General features: G+C 34.1%; 1 protein-coding gene across 2 annotated transcripts in view; it reads left to right on the forward strand.

Annotated features, from left to right (window-relative positions):
* Positions 1–23968, forward strand: part of GLCCI1 (glucocorticoid induced 1) — a 101831-nt gene that overhangs the window by 42587 nt on the left and 35276 nt on the right. For both annotated transcript variants that reach the window (XM_044766721.2, XM_044766722.2), the window contains exon 3: positions 11487–11573. In XM_044766721.2, the coding sequence (XP_044622656.1) occupies positions 11487–11573 (87 nt within the window). The remainder of the gene's footprint in view (positions 1–11486; positions 11574–23968) is intronic.

Here is a 23968-nt window from a genome sequence, read left to right on the forward strand (position 1 = left end):
CAATTGTTATTTTTGTCCTTGAGGAACGTTTCAGGAACTTTCTTCTTATGGGATCAACACATTTCCTGTTAAACTTATACCTGAGTCTTTTTTGGTTAAGATTGTAATTAGGATCTTAAATTATGCTTTCTAATTTGTTTATATGACATTTTCAATTGGAATTTTCTTGTTTCTAGTGATTTTTCAGGTAGTTCTTTTTGGCTTTCCAGGTATATGATTATACAAATACTAATTCTGCTGCCTCCTTTCCATTATTTATCACTTGTTATACGTCCTCTCTTAGAATTGCGTTTGTTAACACTCCCACAACCATGTTAACTAATGGCTATGGTAGTGAATGCTTTGGCTTGTTCTTGACTCTAATGGTAATACATCTAAGTTTTCTGACTGGACGTGATATACTGACTTTTGCTATGAAGCATGTATGCTTTGCATTCATCAAACACACGTGCTTGTTTTACTAATCGTTTTTCTGGTTTTTTAAAATCAGGAGTGATTCTTCACATTTTGTCATTGAAATGAATATATTGTTTTGATTCATAACCTATAATGTGAATTTCTTTAATAGATTGCTTAATAAGTGGTCCATAATTAGATTTCTGGAATAAATGCTATTAGTTTATGGAGTTCTTTTTCTACATATATAGTGGCAAATGAAGTGTTTGTTAATATTTATTATATTTGTTTCAATATTTGGAAATAAGGTCTGAAATTTTTTCTTTTTCATAATGTAATCCTTAAGTTGTTATACTTGCTTCATAAAAAGGTTTTGCAAGATTTCCTTCCTCTGCTCTGGCATGGTGTAAATATCATTGTAATTATCTATTAGTTGAGTCTGAAAGAATTTTACCTATGAAGCAGACTAGACTAGTATGTTTTTGGACTGTAGGTCTTTAGTAGATCTCAATTTCTTCTGTGGCTTTTGGTCTCTTTTGGTTTCTGTTTCTTTTGTTCAATTTTTTCTTTTGTTTTCCTTGAATATAACCCATTTCATCCAGATTTTCAAGTGTATTTGCGTAGAGTTTCACAAAGTGCTCTTGTGTAATTCTTTTAATTTTGCTATCTGCAGTTATTTTTCTTTTCTCATTTTTAATATTGCCTGTTTCTGTTTTGAGTGATGAAATTTATTAGATGGTAGTATTTAAAAAAGATTTTAAGCTGTTGAATATATTTTCCTGTTTTTTTTTTTTTTCTTTTCTAGTTCATTGCCCTCTGACTTCACTCTGTCATTGCCTTTCTTCTGCCTTCCTGTAGTGTATATTCTTCTTCTAGATTCTGGAGATGAATGCATAACTTTTGTATTTGGATATTTCTTGTGTAGTAATATAAGTGTTTTATGCCAAGATTTGTCCTTTCAGCTCAGCTTTGGCTAGTATATAATGTTTCCGTTAGTTATATTTTCAAGATATTACACAATTTCAGTTTTAATATCCTGTTTAGCATATGAGAGCTTTTTGTTTTGTTTTTAATTTCTAAATGGTTAAAGTTTCTTTTCCTAGTAAAAATCTGATTTCTACTTTTATTGTATTATAGTAAAGAGTATAGAATTATAGGTCTCTGGAAACTTCCTTGAAATTTTCTTTGTGGCATAATGTATGATCCGTTTTTTTCTTAATGCTTTTTGAGTATTTGAAAATAAGGTATAGTCTTTACTTTTAGGTATAAAATTCATTATATATTCAACCTTATTAATTATTCAGTTTCCATATAACCCATTTTATTTATGTCTGTTCTGTCATGAGCTGGCAGTTGTGGAGTTAAAATTTTTTGTTGGCATCTGTTTCCAGTGGTCTTGCCTTATAGATCTTGATAATATTATAGATGTTTAAAAATTTATGTACATTATATCTTCCTTATGGTTGGTATTGTTTATTGTTATAGAATAGTCTCTACCTTGATTAATATTTCTCCCTGAATTTAACCTTTTCATGATATAAGTTAACATTGTAAATAAACCCTGTTTTCTTTTTTTAGTCACTTTTATTTATTTATCTATCTATTTATTTATTTATGAGAAAGATTGGCCCTGAGCTAACAGCTGTTCCCAGTCTTCCACTTTTTGCTTGAAGAAGATTGTCACTGAGCTGACATCTGTGCCAGTCTTCCTCTAGTTTTTATGTGGGATGCCACCACAGCATGGCTTGACAAGCACCCGGGATCTGAACTGTGAACCCTGGGCTGCCAAAGCAGAGCACACAAACTTAACCGCTACACTACCAGGCCGGCTCCACTGTTTTCTTTCCATCAATCAAGAGCTCTGTTTCTGGAATCAGAATGCTTAGTTTTGAATCTGGGTTCCAGCATTTTCTGGCTTTGCAATTTTGGGCAAATGGCTTTACCTCTGTTCCTCAGTTTCCTCATTTGTTAATGGGACATTGTACCTTGTAGGATTGTTCTAAGAGTTCAATTTAGTTACTGCATTTGAAATCCTAAGAATAGTGACTGACACATTATCAATAAGTAATTGTTAGTATTATTTATATTTACTAGCAGAGAGGAGAAAGGCAGGTGAATGTTTGAATATTGTCCATGGCACTGTTAATTCACAGCTGGAAAGGGGAACTTCAAAAGGAAATTTCTTCCTCCTTTCCTCCTACCTCTTTCTCATGGTTTTCATTTCTTAGTTATTTTTTGTCTTTTGTCTTTCTGTTCTGGTAAATCTTGCTTATTGCTGGAAATAATTGGCTTTGAGCCATTTATTTATTTATTTATTTTGGAGTCATCTGCTGTATTCCTCCCAGTTAGGGGAAAATGACATGGTGAGCCTGGCAGTTTTTTTTAAATGTCTGATGGGCAGTTGAGGTGAAAGTAGCTTTTATTCTAGACAAGTCCATCCACTTTGACTGCCTGTCTACTTCCCTCATTCATCTTCCCTCCAAAGTTGGTATCAGAAAAAGATTTCAGAACTTTTCTAGTTTACCTCTTGTATTCTTTGAGAGATGAGCAATGGGATGGTTAGATCTTAAATGAAATTCTGCATACCTCTGTTTCCCTTTCTCTAGATGATGTTTTTCTTTGATATTTTATTGTTTTAAATTAATTTTCAGAATTTCAAGTGTGAAACATTTAAACATGCCAAAATACATAAAAAGTAGCATCTTAATTTCTTTTTCCTAATTTCATTAAATTTGAGTGTATCGAGTTTTATGATCCTACCTCTCTGCTAACATCTTTCCCTAGAAATCTGTTTATTTTTATTTGTTTTTAAGAAAATCTGGAGTAAGTACTTAGCATTTGGCTAAAATTTAGCCAACGTTTAATAAAGTCAACAACTCTAAAATAGATAAATTCTTTGCTATTGGAATTACATTTACAGTGGCTATCCTTTTCCTCCCTTGGTGAAAGGAGCTTGGTTGGGGAAGACTTTAATCAAAGGAGTAGATGATATACCTCAAATATTAATAGATACCAAAGAGAACTTTGTTTTACCTCTCTGATCAGAAATTTATTTCCTGACCAAAAGTCAGACTCGATACAGCTGTTGGGGTTTCCGGTGCTCCCTTGTCGAAGAGCTTGCTGTTGAAGTTTAAGAAGCAGCAGTTGCTGGAACAGTTTTGGAAAGTGGGAGGTCTTTCTTGAAATGGAAGCAAGTACAAAGATTTGGCCATCTTGGCCTCTTAGATTGCATTCCAGGGACCTAAATTGTTATTTCTATGGAGTTCGTCTCTAACTGGCAGTTGAGTAAATATATAAAGATTCCTTCCTGTACAGTATACCTTTACTTTCCGTTTCAGCACTTAGCTAATTAAGAGACAGAAGATTGTGTAATCCTAGAATTGAACAGTCTACACAAAAGTAGTCGTTTTCCTGGTTTAGGAAGTAATATTTTTGGTTGCCAAAGGAATATACTCAGGTGTCTTGATGAAAAATTTAAATCCATAAAACGTTTAATGTTTTATTCATCAGTTTCAAATACTATCTCTAAAATTACCAGAAACTCAAAATTCTACTTGTTAATTTTTAATAGGTAATATATTCATTTGATTCAACCTAAAAGGTATGTAGTGAAGAGCCTTCCCCATACTCCTGTTACCCATATACTCAGTTTCCTCCCATTACCAGAAACGTTTAACAGATAACAAAATTAACCTGTTTGCCTTCATCTCTTCCCCATACCTTTACCCCTAAGCTAGCTCTAGGTAAAATTGTGAAATAGGTTGTGTTTATTTTGAATAACCCTCTGACTCTTACCTTCTTCACCTTTGTCGTCTAGTACCTTGGCTCTCAACCTTTTATAACCCATCAATTTTGTATCAAAAATCCTGTGATAGTAATAAACAGTTAGCATTTACTTACAAAGACATTTGATAGAGACATTAAGCTTTAAAAATGTGTAAGAATTACATTACAGTTAAGGGTATAGTATGAGAAAGCAGTATGCCTTTCAAGTTACCAGTAACTATTTTGTATAAATGAATGATTGGAATAGGATATATCATATTGGTAGGAAACATTAGTATAAATCAAGTGAAAACAATTTTCTGTGCTGTTGGAATTCTCATAGCTTTTAGGGGATAATACTGGTGTTGCAATGAGGATTACATAAAATAATCTATGGTAAACTTCTAGCACAGTATCTAGGACATGATAAATGTTGATAAATGTTAGCCACCTTTGTATTAGAATGTATAATATTTTACTGTCAGTAGGTTTAAATATAATAATATTGAGTTAAGTGGACAGAAAAAGTCATTACTGTATTGACAGTTGATTATGCAGTTATGAGCATTAAGTCTGGATTATTAGCTATGGCATACAAATCAAACAAATAACCCCAGGGCATGATAGGGCTCTGAAACTCAATGAACAATTCCTGGAGGGTCAGGATTCATTCAGTCAGAAGTAGCTATTGCTGTCTACTGTGCAATCTTAAACATGAAAAATGGTACTTCAGATTTATAGGTCCAAGTGTAGGAGAGTGGACTTAGGTTGTTATGGAAACTCCTACACCCTCCCTCATTGCTTAGGTATACCATTGATGATATTCATGCCATCAGTTGAGCACTATTAGTTTTTATTGATATCAGAATGGTGTGGAAATGTTTTTGGCAGATATCTAGTAGTCACCTTTGTTACTGATTTTCTGTCAAGTACGAGAGATTAAAAAAGACGTTTAAAGCTATCAATAAACAACAAAAGAGGTTTATCTCTTGGATAATTTGGAGGCAGCTGTACTCCAATGTGATTGTTAAATGTATTATTTAAAGTGTTTGGGAATATTATTTTTTAAAAAGTAAAATTGCCTCTACTTTTTTTTACATGTAGAATAAATTTTTTGAAACCCAACAACCAAAGCAAATTGTAACTTAAAAAATTGTAACACCAAAGAGTGAATATGTTTGAATACTCTAAAACCTGAAAATTAGATAGCATCATTTAATTTTAAACCTGTCCCTAATAGCACTGATAGAAATTGTGAGAATGGGTAATATTAAGTATAAATACCAAATAATAAACTGAAACATTGTTTATACATTTAATGTCTCATATAATAGTCTCCTTTTGGTTAAAGCAGAAACTGGTTGTCAAGAGTCTATTTAATAACTCTTTCTTTAAGAAGCCATAGAATATTTCTGATGTATAGTTTATTTTCTGTTACCTCTATAGTTCCTTTGTTAAATATTCTCACCATAACTTGAGAAACCTGACTGGATAGATTATTGATGTACAGTGCCTCATAGCCTTTTCTATTATATTACCTGACTTGTGCCTCTGTGTGACTTGAAACTTGGCAAGAAAAGCATGACAGAAAATATAAGTTATTTTTGAGAAAATACAAACAGTGCTTGGGACTCTTAGGCTCAGCAATACATGGCTTTTTTCAATTGAAAAATGAGGTTGATCTTTGACTTAAATATTTTTTAAGAACAGCTTTGTTGAGAGATAATTTATATACTATACAATTTACCTACTTAAAGTACATTTCAAGTGGTTCTTAATATATTCAGAGTTGTGCAATCATTGCCATAATAAAATTTAGAACATTTTCATCACTCTAAAAAGAAATTACTGTACCCATTAGCAGTCACTCACTATTTACCCCATCCTCTTTCCCTCAGCTGTAGGCACCCACTGACCTACTTTCTGCCTCTATAGATTTACATGTTCTGAACATTTCATATAAATGACTCACACAATCTGTGGCCTTTTGTATCTGACTTCTTTCACTTAGTATAGTATTTTTAAGGTTCATCCATGTTATAGTATGTATCATTACTTCATTTCTTTTTATAGCCAAATAATATTCCAGGGTATGGATATACTACAATTTATACACTCATAAGTTGATGAACTGCTGTGAACGTTTGTATACAAGTTTTTGTGTGGACATATGTTTCCGTTTCTCTAGGAATTGCTGGATCCCATGGTAGCTCTATGTGTAACCTTTTCAGAAACATTTTTATAGATATTTTTTCTTTGTGTAATTAAAGTGTACCATGAAAGGTGTATCCAAACTAAATTATAATTTCTTTCAGTGTTCTCATCAATAACTTTCCACTAATATTTCTGAGTGTTTCACATTCCAGTGACCTTCAGTTTTCACTTACTCTAAACACTTAAATGTTTTGGCTTTTCTAAAGTCTCTAATTCCATTCCCATAGCCAGTAGTTGATAATCTACATATAGGTACTTGTAGTGGTGAGAGAACCTCTCAGTCAAAAGAAAACCTGTCTAGTGAAAAGTATTTTATGTGATGTGTACTAACATCCTAATTTACATGTAACTTGTCTTCCAAAATAGATTTGACATTTTCATCTAAAGTTATAATTTTTGTGCCTCTGTATTGGGCTTTCTCAGAGTAGATGTATATCCACACTTACCACTTCTCTGGCATAGCTACCTTACTTATTAAAAAAAATCCTATCTCTAATTTTGAAAACAGTAGTCATTGTAGAAGATTTGGGAAAATACCAAAAATCACAAAATTAGTTGCTTATATTCCTAATAGCCAGACACAGCCATTTTTAACATTTTGATATATATCCTTTTATATTTTGATTATTTACACTTAAAGAAATAAATAAAAATTTAAAAGCCATTTTAAAAATAGAATTCAGATAATACTATAGGTAGTGTTTTGTAATCTTTTTAATTTAATAAGTTACAGCATTTTCCCCTGCCATTAAATATCCTAGACATGATTTTAAGTCTTTTATTTCCTGATTTTTTTCTTATTATAAAATATGATGATGAGCCAGTCCTGATGGCCTCCTGGTTAAAGTTCGGTTCCCTGCTTTGGTGGCCCGGGTTAAGTTCCTGGGCGCAGAACCACATGACTTGTCTGTCAGTACCCATGCTGTGGCGGTGGCTCACACAGAACTAGGAGGACCTACAACTAGAATATACAGCTATGTACTTGGGCTTTTGGGAGGAAAAAAAAAAGAGGAAGGTTGACAATAGGTGTTAGCTTAGAGTGACTCTTTCACAGGAAAAAAAAATTATTTACTAAAGAATTATCTGGAATTCCCACCACTATTTATATTTTGAAATCTCTCTTTATAGTCTTTTTCTCTTTGTGTGTATTTGCTTACTAAAGTGGGATTGTGGTCCATGTGCTGTGGTTTTTTTTTTATTATTATGAGAATGTGCCACAATTTTTCATTTCCCTATTGGTAACAATGACATTTAAGTTATTTCCAGTGCTTCCTTTGGTGTACCTCTCAGGTGAATTCTTAGAAATAATATTTCTATGAATATTCTTAAAGTTGTTGGCACATTTATGATTGCTTTTTCTTGAATTAGCATTTCTTACAGAGTAAGGCAGATTATTTCATTTTGTCATGTCTAGCACAGAGGAGGCAGTAGTTGATTTCTGTGGTATTTCCTGTTTTCAAAAGTTGTAATCCAGAGATTTACCACCAACGCCCTCCCTCCCCCTCACCTTGAGATCTGGAAACAGAAATATAGCTTCTTAACTCTTCCGAATAAGTTCCCTGGTTAATAATCTGGAAAATCAAAACTATTACTTCACAGACTTTCATTCAGTTATGCATTGATCACACTGAAGCTTAAAGAGACATGGATTTTATACATTTTACTTAAGTACTCAGGCTTGTTAGTCCTTGTTAGGGACTACTGTTTAATGTTCCTTAGTAAAGAAAAGTTTCTCCCTCTCTCCTTTCTACATGACTCCAAACAATATTTATATTAGCTTATGTTAATTTCCAAAAATGTAATTATATGCAAATTGGTATTATACTTGTTAATAGATATTAGCCCCCAAGAAAATTGAATGGATACATGGTCAGCATGGCACATTGAGTGCAGAATCTATGTCTTACTCATTTTTATTTCTTTAGTCTTAACAGATTTTTTAAGCCTTTTTGTCAACAAACAGTCTTAGAGAGAGGCTTTGGTTCTGCATTGCTCAAGTATGTGAAAGGTTCATTTTCTCTTCACTGGTCATCTAAGTGGAAGCAGCTAGAAAGGAAGAATCCTCTCTAAAGTAAGGTGGCTGAAGAGCAAGCTGTTATATTCAATACAGATTATTGAGGATTGTATTTCTTTCCAGGGTGTCTGTGGAGGATGTTAATAAGCATACATGTAAAATAAATTCTGACATCATATAAGTAAGAGAAAGAAAGTAAAGCAGATTTTTTTTAAAGTGTGTGTGTATGCTTCAGTTTTTAAAATGCTAATTACCTTGTACGTTGAATAGAGGAAGATAGACAATATTTCCCACGTTTTCTTGACCATGGAACCCTTTTGTCATAAATTCTTACTAACATCCAGGACCAATGTTATAAATAGCACAGTTCATAAAATTCTTCTCTAGATTAATGGACAGAATAACAGCCTAGTTGGAAGGAACTGTTTGCTGATATGAAAGACCTTTTGCTATTTTGTATTGTTGTTTTCCTAATTTAAATGGTAAAACATCTCTCAAATATTCAGATTTAACAAATTGGGTACAAATTAGTTCATCTTCTATGACTTCACAGGCATAAGCTTTAAATAGATTTCATAAGCCAAGTAGCCCCATCTTTTGGTTTTGCTTTGACTAAAATGACTTGTTAAAAATCAGTGATTAAATATGTAAAACTACTCTCAGAACTTTCTGCAATGATGCAAACGTTCCATTTCTGTGCTGTCCTCTATGGTAGGCGGTAGCCACCAGCCACATGTGATTATTGAGCATTCGAAATGTACTAGTGCAACTAAGGAACTGAATTTTTAGTTTTATTTAAATTTCATGAATTTAATTTTCAATTATTGCATGTGGCTAGTAACTGTTGTGTTGGACAGCCTAGTCTATAGAATGTATTTGTAGACTAGTGCATTTTTCATACTACTTATTTTAAATCAATGTGATTAAAATGAAATTACTCTTTGGAGAATATTTGTTAGAAAGTTGAGACTAGGATGAAGATACTTAAACAGTTTATGTGCATGTAACTGTAGCCACATGATTGACAGTACTCTTGCAGTGGTTTTGCACTTTTAAAGAAACTGCATACATAAAGAAACTACATAGATTTTGGGCACATCAATATTATTTTATAGTTGGTTTTTATGTCTTTTGTATAGCTAATACTACATTCTGAAGTAAATAGGTTTTCACATTCAGTTTTAAGAAAAGAATGATAATATGAAGAAAGAAAATATTCTGTGAGATAAGAGACTTGTCAGACTTAGTTCCATTTGCCAGTGGCATGTTGTATAGTCACCAAATTATTGGAGCTGTTGATTTATCTCTTAAGTTGGAGATACAGTTTATGTAAATATTCTTTGAAAAAGTTAGAGCTGTGCAGAATGAAAGTAATTAGTGTTATAAATGTTACTGTTAAATAATTAGGGAACATGCCAAAAATTTGACTCATTTTCTGTGAATGTGCTTTTGAGTTTTAAACATTGTGATCCTTAATCGTTTGATTTTTAAGAAGAGTAATGCTTATGCTTGGTAGAAAGGTCAAAGTATTAAGGCATATGAATTCTAAAAATAAAAGTTTGACTAAAATAAACTCATAATTGCATAATTTTTAGAATAAGTTGATTATTTAAGATATGACTGGGGGCTAAATTATTTTTAGAGTAGTTTGTCTTATCTACAACTGAACTTAGGAAATTTTAATAACTAAATAGTTCTTTGCAAGTAGTTTATTTAATATATTGATAGCTCTTATCCCTGCACTTATCAGTCAAATAAAATATTTTACTCTCTCAATATGACCAAACAGCTTCACTTTAGTTTTTGAACTGTTTAAGCAGTTTATTTGTATTTTTAACTGGTTTCATTTTATTTATTCATTTTAAGAGGTGGTAATTATTTTAAAAGTTGTCCACAGCATTTTGAATTGTGTGAAGTAGAACCGGTGACTTCTTCATAAGTCATATATTATGTAGAGTACATGAGCAGCCTCAACATAAGCAATGATTTTTTTCAGTATGTGATAAAAAATAATTTTTTAAAGCCATATCTGTTTATTGTGATAATCATTACCCTTTGTCTTTAAATAATGGTTTTTGCTTTCCCAAATTTGCATCATACTAAGAGTCTGTTCGTATATTAAGGATGACATTTTAACATTGATTTTTAATACAACTACTAAATGGTCTTACCATTTGGGACTTAGTGTTCTATGTTACATTTGGTTGTAGTGTCTATTACTGGTTAAATAATTAAAAATGAGATTTTAAATAAAAACAATTCTGTTTTCTGACATAGTTCAACTTAAGCTAGTTGTTTTTTAACATGCATTACTTCAGATTAGAGTCACTTTATTTAGCTTAATCTTTTTCACTTTTATAACAATTTTATATTTTTTTATAAAAATGCTTGATGTTTTTCAAAAAATGATACTATTGGGGCTGGCCTCATGGCGTAGTGGTTAAGTTCAGCACTCTCTGCTTCTGTGGTCTGAGTTTGCAGGTTCAGATCCCGGGCATGGACCTACACCACTCGTCAGCCATGAGTTGGTGGCGACCCACATACAAAGTAAAGGAAGATTGGCAAAGATGTTAGCTCAGGGCTAATCTTCTTCAGGGGGAAAAAATGATACTATTGCTAACACTGTCTTTCCTGATTATAGGAAGACTAACACAATCAGTCCTCTGTCTAGCCAGATATTTGACATATAGGTCATCTAATACCACTGCTTCTAAGCTAGTTCTGTTAATCTTACTAATGTCTATTTTATTTAGTAGAAATACTATTTCATATTTAGTTTGGCTCTTTTTTTTGAAAGCACCAATGTCCGTATCGTCACAGTTCTCTTTGAATTCGATAACTTTAAGTTATTCATGTTGATGTGAAAAACCGTATTTTGAGTAACACTACTTAGACATCTTAGACTGATAATGTCTAATTCAGAATATGAAAGAATGTTTTAAACACTTCACAGAGTCATGAAAATCTTAGTGTTTAAGGGATCTTGGTATTTGTATAGCCCCTTAACTGGTATGTGCTAAGATTTGAAATATGTCTGAGTTACTGTGAGATTAGGGACAAAATTCCTTATTTTTTATTTTATTTATTTTTTTTAAAGACACCTAGCTGTTGGGCTGAAGAGGGAGCAGAAAAGAGGTCACATCAGCGTTCTGCATCATGGGGGAGTGCTGATCAACTAAAAGAGGTAAGTTATTTCTGTTTTTCAGAATTTTTCAGTCTATAACCCGTTTTGGTCCGAGCAAATTAGCTTACTGTTTCCTGAATATAACGGTACTTCCTTTATTCATCCTAACCTTTCCTCTTTCAGAGTTTAAGGGTTGCCTTCTGTGTTTTGGTGAATAAGTCTGAGTTTACCTTATTTGTGCCCTTCATGTCCTTTATAAATATTTTTTATGCACCCATCAACTTTTGCCTTTCCAAAATGAAGTCTGATTTTATGTGATAATCTCTATATGTTCATTTGAGTTATCTTTTGTTCCCACTTCAGCTTTCTTGTCTTTGAGTTACAGCAACCAGAGCTATAGATTATAGCTTTGTGCAATGGTTAAGATAGTGTTTTCTGCTTCTAATGGTGTTCTTAGGATTATCCAGGATATTGTTGCCATTTGTAACCCAATAGTACAGTGAACTCCATGTCTCTTTGAAATAGTTTTTATGACCCATTGCCTTATTTATTATGAATAACCCAAATTATGATAATCTTTATGTATATCTTGGATTATTTTTCCTGATAGTGTTATCTTTTATCCGTTAAATTCTTACTTATTTGTTTTTGTAAAATTAGAGAAACAGTGTTGAAAGATCATCTAGTCTATCTCCTGTGTACAAACTCCTTAAAAAGATGGTCATCTGGTCTATTATGATCATTCTCAATGAGAGAAGCTCATCACTTTGCAAGAGAACCAAACCAGTTCAGTTGTTTTAGCTTAAGTTGTTAAATAGTTAATTTTGTATATTGAACTCAAAATTGTCCCCCTTAGTTTTGACTCTGTCCTCTATATCAGTATTGAGTAAGTCTACTTTAAATATTTGAAAGGCTAGCAATATGTCATTTTTCTCCAGGGTAAACGTTGACATTTCTCTTAAATGTTTTTTATATTCCATAGTTTCCATACTTTTTAGTATCATTTTCGTATGCTATGAGTTATCAATATCTCTCATATATTGTGGTATCTGGGCTGAATATATATAGTCTGTTAGCATGATTTTGCCTGTGACTGTATTACGTTTTTAGTAGGTTCTTTGTATTACTGGTATAGAGAAATCTTCAATGCCTGTCTATCCTACACACAAATGCATATGTATAAGATCAGTTTTTCCCAATAAACAACAAAAAAAAGGGAAGCTGAGTCTAATATATCTAGTCTAAAATGGCAACATATCTATGCATAGAAGATGAATAACGAAATGAACTTGCAGTTTTATCTCTTGGGTAAGTATAATCTCAAAGTTATAGCCAAGATTTGGTATAGTTGAACTTTGGACTACAGCAACACCTGGTAGACACTATTAAAAATGGAATAGCTGACATGACTGAGTACAAAATTTGATTGCTCTCCCCACAAAGCAACCTTAAAGCTAGACAAAACTATCAAAACAGCTAGCTCAGTGCTTTGGAAATCAACCAAACAAATTGGGAAGGTTTCTTCAGGAAATGTACTGAACCGAACTCAGGGTAAGGATAACGCAAGTTTGTAGTATTCTTATCTGGTGCTACTCCTCTTCCCCTCTTCCTCATCCCCAGCTTTGTTGGTGTGGCATTTCAGCCAGGATGGGGCAGGCCTTGGAAATCAAAAGCTTTGCTGCCCCTGCGGGAGAGAGAACACTTGATAGGAAGTAGTGTAGATTAAAATACAGGCATACCTCGGAGACATTGCGGGTTTGGTTCCAGACCACCGCATTGAAGCAAATATCATGATAAAGCTAGTTACGTGGATTTTTTTGGTTTCCCAGTACATATAAAAGTTACTTTTAGGGGCCGGCTCCGTGGCCGAGTGGTTAAGTTCGCGCACTCCGCTGTAGCGGCCCAGGGTTCGGATCCTGGGGACGGACATGGCACCACTCGTCAGGCCATGTTGAGGCGGTGTCCCACATCCCACAACTAGAAGGACCTGCAACTAAGATATACAACTGTGTACAGGGGGGGTTTTGGGAGATAAAGCAGGAAAAAAAAAAGTTTGGCAACAGTTGTTAGCCCAGGTGCCAATCCTTAAAAAAAAAAAAAAAAAAGGAAGATTGGCAACAGTTGGTAGCCCAGGTGCCAATCAAAAAAAAGTTATTTTTAGGGGCCAGCCTGGTGGCGCAGCGGTTAAGTTCACATGTTTGCTTCTCGGCGGCCCAGGGTTCGCCAGCTTGGATCCTGGGTGCAGACATGGCACCACTTGGCAAAAGCCATGCTGTGGTAGGCATCCCACGTATAAAGTAAAGGGAGTTGAGCATGGATGTTAGCTCAGGGCCAGTCTTCCTCAGCAAAAAGAGGAGGATTGGCAATAGTTAGCTCAAGGCTAATCTTCCTCAAGAAAAAAAAAAGTTACTTTTATGTTATACTGTAGTCTCTTAAGTGTGCAATAGCGTTATGTATAAAAGCACAATGTACATACCTTAATTAAAACATACTTTATTGCTAAAAAATTCTCACCATCATCTGAACCTTCAGTGAGTTGTAATCTGACTGCTGACTGGTCAGGTGGTGGTTGCTAAAGGTTGGCGTGGCTGTGGCAATTTCTTAAAATAAGAAAACAGTGAAATTTGCTGCATCGATTGACTCTTCCTTTCATAAACTAATTCTATGCAGCATGCAAGGCTGTTTGATAGCATTTTACCCATGGTAGAACTAATTTTAAGGTTGGAGTCAATCCTCTCAAACCCTGCCACTGTTTTATCAACTAAGTTTATGCAATATTCTAAATTCTTTGTTGTCATTTCAACACTCTTCACAGCATCTTCATCAGGAGTAGATTCCACCTCAAGAAACTATTATCTTTGTTCATCCATAACAAGCAACTTCTCGTCCATTAAAGTTTTTTCATGAGACTGCAGCAATTCAGTCACACCTTCAGGCTCTACTTCTAATTCTAGTTCTCTTGCTATTTCCATTGCATCTGCAGTTACTTCCTGCACTGAAGTCTTGAACCCCTCAAAGTCATCCATCAAGGTTGGAATCAACTTCTTCCAAACTCCTGTTAACATTGATATTTTGACCTCTTCCCATGAATCACAAATGGCATCTAAGAATAGTGAATCCTTTCCAGAAGGTTTTAAATTTACTTTACCCAGATCCGTCAGAGGAATCACTATCTATGGCAGCGATAGCCTTACAAAATGTTTTTCTTAAATAATAAGACTTGAAAGTTGAAATTACTCCTTGATCCATGAGCTGCAGAATGGATGTTGTGTTAGCAGGCATGAAAACAACATTAATCTTGTTGTACATCTCCATCAGAGCAGTAATATTTTGAAAAGAATACTTTTTTGAGCAGTAGGTCAAGAGTGGGCTTAAAATATTCAGTAAATCATGTTGTAAACAGATGTGCTGTTGTCTAGGCTTTGTTGTTCCATTTATAGAGCACAGAAGACTTAACATAGTTCTTAAGGGCTCTAGGATTTTCAGAATGGTAAATGAACATTGGCTTCACTTTAAAATCACCAGCTGCTAGCCCCTAACAGAAGAGTCAAAAAGCCTTTAAGCCAGGCATTGACTTCTCTTCTCTAGCTATGAAAGTCCTAGTTGGCATTTTCTAATAGAAGGCTGTTTCATCTGCATTGAAAGTCTGTTGTTTAGTGTAGCCACCTGCATTAATTGTCTTAGCTGGATCTTCTGGATAAGTTGCTGCAGCTTCTACATCAGCCCTTGCTTCTTCACCTTGCACTTTTATGTTATGGACATGGCTTCTTTCCTTAAACCTCATGAACTAACCTCTGCTAGCTTCAGACTTTTCTCCTGCAGCTTCCTCACCTCTCTCAGCCTTCATAGAATTGAAGAGAGTTAGGGCCTTGCTCTGGATTGAGCTTTGGCTTAAGGGAGTATTGTGGCTGGTTTGATCTTCTGTCCTAACCACCAAAACTTTCTTCCTATCAGCAGTAAGGCTGTTTTGCTTTCTTATCATTTGTGTGTTCACTGGAGAAGCACTTTTAATTTCCTTTAAGCACTTTTTCTTTGCTTTCACAACTTGGCTAACTGTTTGACACCACAGCCTAGCTTTTGGCCTATCTCAGCTTTTAACGCACCTTTCTCACTAAGCTTAATCGTTTCTAGCTTTTGCTATAAAGTGAGAGACATAAGACTCTTCTTTTGCCTTGAACACTTAGAGGCCACTGTAGGGTTATTAATTGGCCTAATTTCAATATTGTTGTATCTCAGGAAATAGTGCGTTCAAGGAGAGGGAGAGAGATGGGGGAATAGCTGATCAGTGGAGCAGTCAGACTACATACAACATTTATCAATTAAGTTCACTGTCTTATATGAACATAGTTGTGGCACCCCCAAAACAATTACAATAGTAATATCAAAGATCACTGATCAGAGATCACCATAACAAATATAATAATAATGAAAAAATTTGAAATCACAAGAATTACCAAAATGTGACACAGACACAAAGTGAGCAAATGCTGTTGGAAAAATGGCACCAATAGACTTGCTCAATGCAGGGTTGCCACAAACCTTCGTTTTGTAAAAAATGCAACATCTGAAAAGCACAGTAAATCAAAGCACAATAACAAATTAGTGCCTATAGTGATCTTAGTTGCAAATGAATAGGGAGGGTCAACAGCTCTGCTAGTCTGAGGCTGTGGTCCAATTTGTGGCAAGAAATAGACTCATGGAGTAGCAGAATTTTATAGAGAGTTCTAGAAGATAAGACAAGTCACGGGGGATTGATAAGTTCACCACATAGCCCAGGTTGACTGGATGCTGTGGACATGCCCAGTAGAAAATAAAGTAGGCCTAGGCCACCCAGGTATCACTGGCCTGTGGAGCCTAAGATTATGTAGAGAGGAGATTCAAGCAGACCTAGTGGTGCTAAAATCTGGGCCACAGGCCAGGGGCCAGTCCCATGGCCGAGTGGTTAAGTTCGCATGCTCTGCTTTGGTGGCCCAGGGTTTCACCAGCTCAGATCCTGGGTGCAGATGTGGCACTGCTCATCAGGCCACGTTGAAGCAGTGTCCCACATAGTACAACAAGAGGCACTCACACCTAGAATATACAACTATGTACCAGGTGCCTTTGGAGAAGAAGAAGGAGGAGGAAGAAAGGAAAAAAAGATTGGCAACAGATGTTAGCTCAGGTACCAATCTCTAAATAAAAATAAAATAAAATAGAATAATCTAGGGCCAACTTGTTAAAGACCCAAACTTTAAATGCACTTCTCGTTCCACACACAAATCCCATCCTGGGAGTGGAAGCCTTACTAGATTGAGATGTTTAAATAAAATCTCTGATCAGTCTTTGACTGAACGCTAAGGTGAACACTGGAGACCAGCTTAAAAAGGTCTTAAAAAGCCAGCCTTAAAAAGAAAAATGAGGGGAAAAAATTAGGGAATATAGACATCAGTGGCCACACATTGCAGAGGAAACAGACTTTTAGACCATTAAGTTACTAAAACACAAACAATAACCCTTGGGGAAAGTAACAGGGTTGTAGAATTGCTGCAATATATTATCTAAAATGTCCAACATTCAACAAAAAATTTAGAGATATGCAAGGAAACAAGAAAGTGTGACTCATACTTAAGAAAAAAAACAATCAGTAGATATTGTATCTAAGTATTTCTATTGGTTTTAGCAGACAAAAACATAAAAGCAGCTATTATAAGTATTTCCAAAGGACTAAAGGAAATCATGTTTAAAGCATTAAAGGGAAGTAGGATGACAGTGACTTAATGAATAAAGAATTTCCACAGAGATAGTTATTATAAAAAATATACAAACAAAAACTCAAGAATTAAAAAGTGTAATAACTAAAGTTAAAAATTCACTAGATGGGCTTGATAACAGATTTAAGATGGCAGAAGAATCATTGAATTTGAATATAGATCAATAGAATTTATACAGCCTGAAGGACAGAGAGAAAAAGATTGAAGGAAAGTCAAAAGAGCCTTAGAGGCCTGTAGAGAAACATGAAATACATACACATACACATAATGGGAGACCCAGGAGAGTAGAGAAGAATCAAAAAATATTTGAAGAAATAATGGCAGAAAACTTTCCAGATTTGATGAGAAACAATCTTATAGACTCAAGAAGTTCAATAAACCACAAGTAGAAAAACAGAGAGCCACAATAGACACATCATAGTTAAATGGTTGAAAGCTAAAGGAAAAGGAAATATTGAGAGCTGGAAGAAGAAAATGACCTATTACACCTGTTAGTGCCATCAAGTTGATTCTGACTCCTAGTGGCCCTGCGTACAGCAGAGTGGAACCCTGCCCGGTCTTTCTGCACCATCCTCTCGCTTTCCAGCGCTATATCAGACAGTGCTCTGCTGCTATTCATAAGGCTTTCATGGCCAATTTTTTGGAAGTGGGTGGCCAGGTCATTCTTCCTAGTCTGTCTTAGTCTGAAAGCTCCACTGAAATCTGTCCACCACGGATGACCCTGCTGGTATTTGAAATACACATGGCATAGCTTTTCAGCATCATAGCAACATGTAGCTGCCACAGTATGACAATTGACAGATGAGTGATGTCATTCCCTGACCAGGAAACAACCCTGGGCTGCTGCAATGAGAGTACCAAATCTTAACCCCTAGACCACCAGGGCTGACTTTGTTACACATAGTGGACCAATAATACCTTTAATGGTACACTTTTTGTCAGAAACCATGGAGACCATTAAGCTTGACATATTCAAAGTGCCAAAAGAAAAAACCTGTCAACCAAGTATTCTATATCCAGAAAAACTAGTCTTTCAAAATAAAGGTGAGATATAGTATTCCCAAATAAACAAAGATTGAAAGAATTTCCTCCTACTAGACTGTCTTGTAAGAAATACTAAAGGAAATCTTTTAGGCTGAAAGGAAATGACTCCAGATGTTAATTTAAATTCATAGGAAGAATTGAAGCATATTGGGAATGGTAAATATAAAAGAGTCTATGGATACATTTTTCTCATTTTTCCACTTATGTAAAACACATGAGATCATATAAAACAATAATTAAAATGCTGTTATGTTGGGTTTATAAGATATATACATGAAATACCTATGACAATAATAACACAAAAGGGGCAAGGAAAGGACGTATATTGGAGTATAGTTTCTGTTTTACTAGAATTAAGTATTATTTTGAAGTATTATGATAAGGTACATATTATAATCCCTAGAGCAGTTGCTAATAAAATAACTCTAAAAAAAGAGAAAGTAAAAAATATCAGAGAAGGATTAAAAGGGTATACTAAAAACTATTTATCACCAAAGAAAGCGGTAAAGAAGGAACATAGGAATAAAAAAAGATGTGACACAAATAGAAAATGAATAGCAAAATGGCAGAAGTAAATCCAGACGTATAAATAATTACATTAAATGTGAAAGGACTGAAGATTCTACTCAAAATTCAGAGATTGTCAAACTGGATAAAAAAATAGCACTCAGCTATATCCTGTCTATGAGAAATACATCTTAGATTCAAAGACACAAAGTCTTTGAAAGTAAAAAGATGGGAAAAGATACACAATGAAAACAGTAAGAATAAGAAAGCTTATCAGACAAAATAGACTTTAAGACAAGAAGTATTACCAAAGGCAAATAGAGATATTTCATAATAATAAAAATGTCAATACATTAGGAAGATATAACAATCATAAATTGTGTATACATTGTTAGTCCCAAAATGCTTGAAGCAAAACTATGAAAGGAGAAATACAGTTTCTTCAATCATTATTGGAGATTTCAACACCCCATTCTCAATGCTTGATAGAACAACTAACTAGACAGAAAATCAGCAAGGAGAATGAAGATTTCAACAACATTATCAATCAACTTGGCTTAAGTGACATACAGGTCAAGAAAACTCTACCCAGTGACTGCAGAAGACACATTCTTTTCAAATGTGTGAAACGTTCTCTAGGTTAGATCATATGCTTGGCCATAAAATAAGTCTCGATAGATTACAAAAGATTTAAATCATGTAACAGAAAAAAATCTTAGAAAAACCAAAATATTTGTCAATTAAACAACTCTTTTCTAATAACACAGGGGAAATTTTAAAATATTTAAATGAATGAAAACAAAAAATGACTTAGAATTTAAGTATGCAGCTAAAGCAGTGCTTCAAGGAACATTTATACCTTTAAATGCTTATATAAGAGAAAGAGAGAGGTCTCACATCAGTACTGTCTTATATCAGCTCCCACCTAGGTTCAAGAACAAGAAAAAGAACAAAACAGACCAAAAGCAAACAGAGGAAGGAGATGCTATATAAACAATATAAAACAAAAAATATTAGAGAAAAATCAATGAAACTAAAAGTAGGTTCTTTGAAAAGATCAACAAGGTTGACAAACTTTTAGTTAGACTGACCAAGAAAAAAAGAAGACACAGATTACCAAAATCAGCAGTGAAAGGGATGACGTTACTAGCAACCTTATAGAACTTAAAAGTATTATAAAGGAATATTATGATCAACTTTATGTCATCAATTTAGAAACAAAGATGAAATGGATGAATTCCTAGGAAGACACAAATTACTAGAGAGAGATAAATTACCAAAACTGACTTAACAAATAGAAAATATGAATAGGCTTGTAACAAATCAAGAAATTGAAGAATTAAAAATCTTCCCTCAAAGAAAATCCCAGGATCAGATTTAGTGAATTTGATCAAATATTCAAAGAAGAAATCATGTTAATCCTTCAGAAACTGTTTCAGAAAATAGAATAGGAGGGAACATTTCCCAATTTATTTTATCAGGCCCAAGTTATCTGATTTCAAACCAGGCAAAGACATCTCACATAAAATAAAATGGCAGATCAATATCCCTTTTGACTGTAGATGCAAAAATCCTTAACAAAATATTAGCAAACCAAATCCAGCAGCATATAAAAAGGATTATATACCATGATCAGGTGGGATTTGTACCAGGAATGCAAAATTGGTTTAAGATCAGAAATTCGATTAATGTAATACACTATATTAATAAAATAAAGAACAAAAACCACATAATCATCTCAATAGAGTCAAAGAAAGTGTTTGCCAAACTCCAACACCCATTCATAATAAAAATCTCTCAACAAACCAGCAATAACGAGAACTTTTCTCTGCCTGATAAAAGGGCATTTATAAAAAATCTACAGATTACATCATATTCAATAGTGAAAGCCAGAATGCTTTCCTCCTGAGATCAGGAACAAGGCAGTGATATCCACTGTCACCTTGTCACCACTTCTATTCAGTACTGCACAGAGGTTCTAGTCAGTGCAATCAGTCAAGAAAAATAAAAGACGTTGAGATTGTAAAGGAAGTGGTAAAACTGCCCTTATTCACAGATAATGTGATCCTATATGTAGAAACTCCTAGGGAATATATAAATATATTACTAGAACTAATAAACAAGTTCAGCAAGGTTGCGAGATACAAGATCAACATACAGAAATCAATTCTAAGTCTAGATACTAGATATGAACAATCCAAAAAGAAGAGACAATTTGTTATGGTTGCAAAGATTAAATATTTAGGAATAAATTTAACAAAAGCAGTACAAGATCTCTATGCTGAAAACATAACATTGCTGGACAAAATTAAAGACTTAAATAAATGGAAAGATTTACTTTGTTCATGGATTAGCAGACTCAGTATTATTAAGATGGTAAGTCTCCACAGATTGATTCAGTGTAGTCCCTGTTAAAATCTCAGGGTTTTCGTTTTGGGTAGAAATTGATGAGCTAATCCTAAAATTTATGTGGAAATGCAAAGGACCTAGAGTGACCAAAATAATTTTGATAACAAGGAAAGACTTTGGAGGACTTATGTTACACAATTTTAAGGCTTTTCTAAATTTAAATTAATGAAGTTGGCCAAGTTATTAGCATAAAGGAAGACATAGATAAATGGATCAAAGTTGTGAATCCCAAAATAAACCCTTATATTTATGGTCAGTTGATTTTCAACAGTTGGCAACACAATTCAATTGAAAAGGACAGTGTTTCTAACAATTGGTGCTGGGATAATTGTATATGCATATGTAAGAAAAAACTCAAGTCCTTGCCTCTCACCAGAGAGAAAAATTAACTCAAAATGATCATAGTCTAAATATTAAGCTTTAAAATTATAAAACTTCTAGAAGACCTTGGATTAGACAAGGCATTCTTAGATTCAACAGCAAGAGTAAGGCCATAAAAGAAAAAAAATAATAAATTGCACTTCATTAAAATGAACATTTATACTTCAAAAGACACCACTAAGAGAATGAAAAGACAATTGAATAGAAGTATTTCACCAAAGATTGTATGGATGGCAGATGACCACATGAAAAGGTGTTCAACATCATTAGTCATTAGGCAAATGCAAATTTAAACCACGAGATGCAACTACACACCCACTACCATGACTGTGATTTAAAAGGCAGACAATGCTGAGGGTTGGCAGGGATGAAGAGACTCTGGAACCCTAAGTTGTTGGGAATGTAAAATGGTCCAGCTACTTTGGAAAACAGTTGTTGGTTTCTTTAAAAGTTAGTTAGAAACTTAGCATATAACCCAGCAATTCCATTCCTAGTAATCTGTGAGGAAAATGAAAACACATATCTACATTGAAACATTTACAAAAATATTTTTAGGAGAGTTATTTATAATAACTGAAAACCAGAAAATATCCAAATATCCATCGATTGATAAATGGATAAACAAAATGTGGTGTGCTCATGCAATGACATACTATTCAGCAATGAGAAGGAGCAATATACTGGATTCTGATACATGCTACAATATAAATGAGCCTCAGAAACATTTTACTAAGTCAAAAGTCAGCAGTTTTTTTCTGTAAAAGGCCAATAATATTTTAGGGTTTGTGGGCCATATAATCTCTGTTGCAGCTACTCAACTCTACTGTTGTAGTGTGATAACAGCCATAGACAATGTGGAGTGGGCATGATTATGTTCCAATAAATTTTATTTACAAGAACGTGTAGCAGGCTAGATTTGGTCTGCAGATTATTGCTTGCGAATCCCTGCTAAGTGAAAGAAGCCAGGTGTATAAGATTACATATTATATGGTTGCATTTATATTGAAATGCCAGAAAAGGCAAATTTATACAGGGGAGGAAAACCCACTAGAGGTTGCATGTGGCTGAGAGTGGTGATTGGTTATAAATAGATTCAAAGCAACTTTGGGGATTTGATGAAAAAGTTCTACAACTGCATTGTGATTATTGTTGTACATCTCTACAAAGTGATTAAAACTTACAGAATTTTACTCTTACAATGGATAAAGTTAAGGGAATGTAAATTATATTTCAGTAAAGTTGAAAAAAGGAATAAATATAAAAGACTGGTGGGTTTTCCATGGTATATCATGAAGATATTAAATTCTATATGATATATAACTGAGGCTAGAATAATGGTGAGTACATGAGTGAAGACTAAAAGTGAAAATAAGAATAGTTATAATAGATGATAGAATTAGAATTTGAGAAAATTATGAAAAGCCAAAACAATTATTGAAATAGTAATAGTTTTTAAAGTTATACACTACTAAAATTCAGTGTTTTAAAAAAAGTTTTGACCTGCTTCCTTCTCATAGGCTTCTTCCTGAGTCACGTACATGCTCTTCCCCTCAGATAATTTGCATCAGGATTTATGATTAAAATGTCAATGAAAGTACTTGTATTTATCTGCCTCTACTTTGCTCCAAGCTTATAAGAATGCAGTGTGAAAAATTTTCAAATAAATGAGTAAGTAAATATATTCTAGCTACATTTAAGACAAGGAAAACCCCTGCACACCACGAAAAGAAAGGAAATCCTTAGTGATGAGTGGATGTTGATGCTGTCTGGCTCACAGAAACCTGGGTCATGTTGGCCAGGGCTTAAAAAGGTTTTTAAGCTCAATTTAAGAGAGTGTAGATTCCTACAAAGTGTAGGAAAGTCAGATGTGTCTTTCAAATGGCAGGAGATTGGAACTGGGCTGTCTGCATAAAGCAGGGAACTGGAAGCATATTTCTAAGCCATAAAAACTAGACCTGAAATAACTCCACCTGACACTCTTGGTATTTTCCTGTTGGCCAGAGAGGCAGCTATGCAAAAACAGAAATCGTAACCATATGTTGTGTGTGGATGTGGCATCTGGAATAGAGCTCTACCCATGTGGGACCAAAGCCCCAATCTTCCTAATTAAAGACCTGCTGTGGAGCTACTCAACTCCAGAGAGTTAGTCTGAGCAACCATGAGACAACACAGCAGGAAAGTGCTCACAAATAGGTGAGCTTGTAAGCAAGTATTTTAGGGTATAAAAGGAAATCTATTGCCGTAAGAGACAGCAGATACATTAAGTAGGCTCATTCACATCTGAGGCAATAAGAATAAGAACACAATCCCAAAAGAGAACTTAAAAATAAGAATGTATAAGAATTTTGAATGAAATGTTAACTT

Source organism: Equus asinus, chromosome 1 (genome assembly GCF_041296235.1).
Source record: "Equus asinus isolate D_3611 breed Donkey chromosome 1, EquAss-T2T_v2, whole genome shotgun sequence".
In the NCBI taxonomy this organism is placed as follows: Eukaryota; Metazoa; Chordata; class Mammalia; order Perissodactyla; family Equidae; genus Equus; species Equus asinus.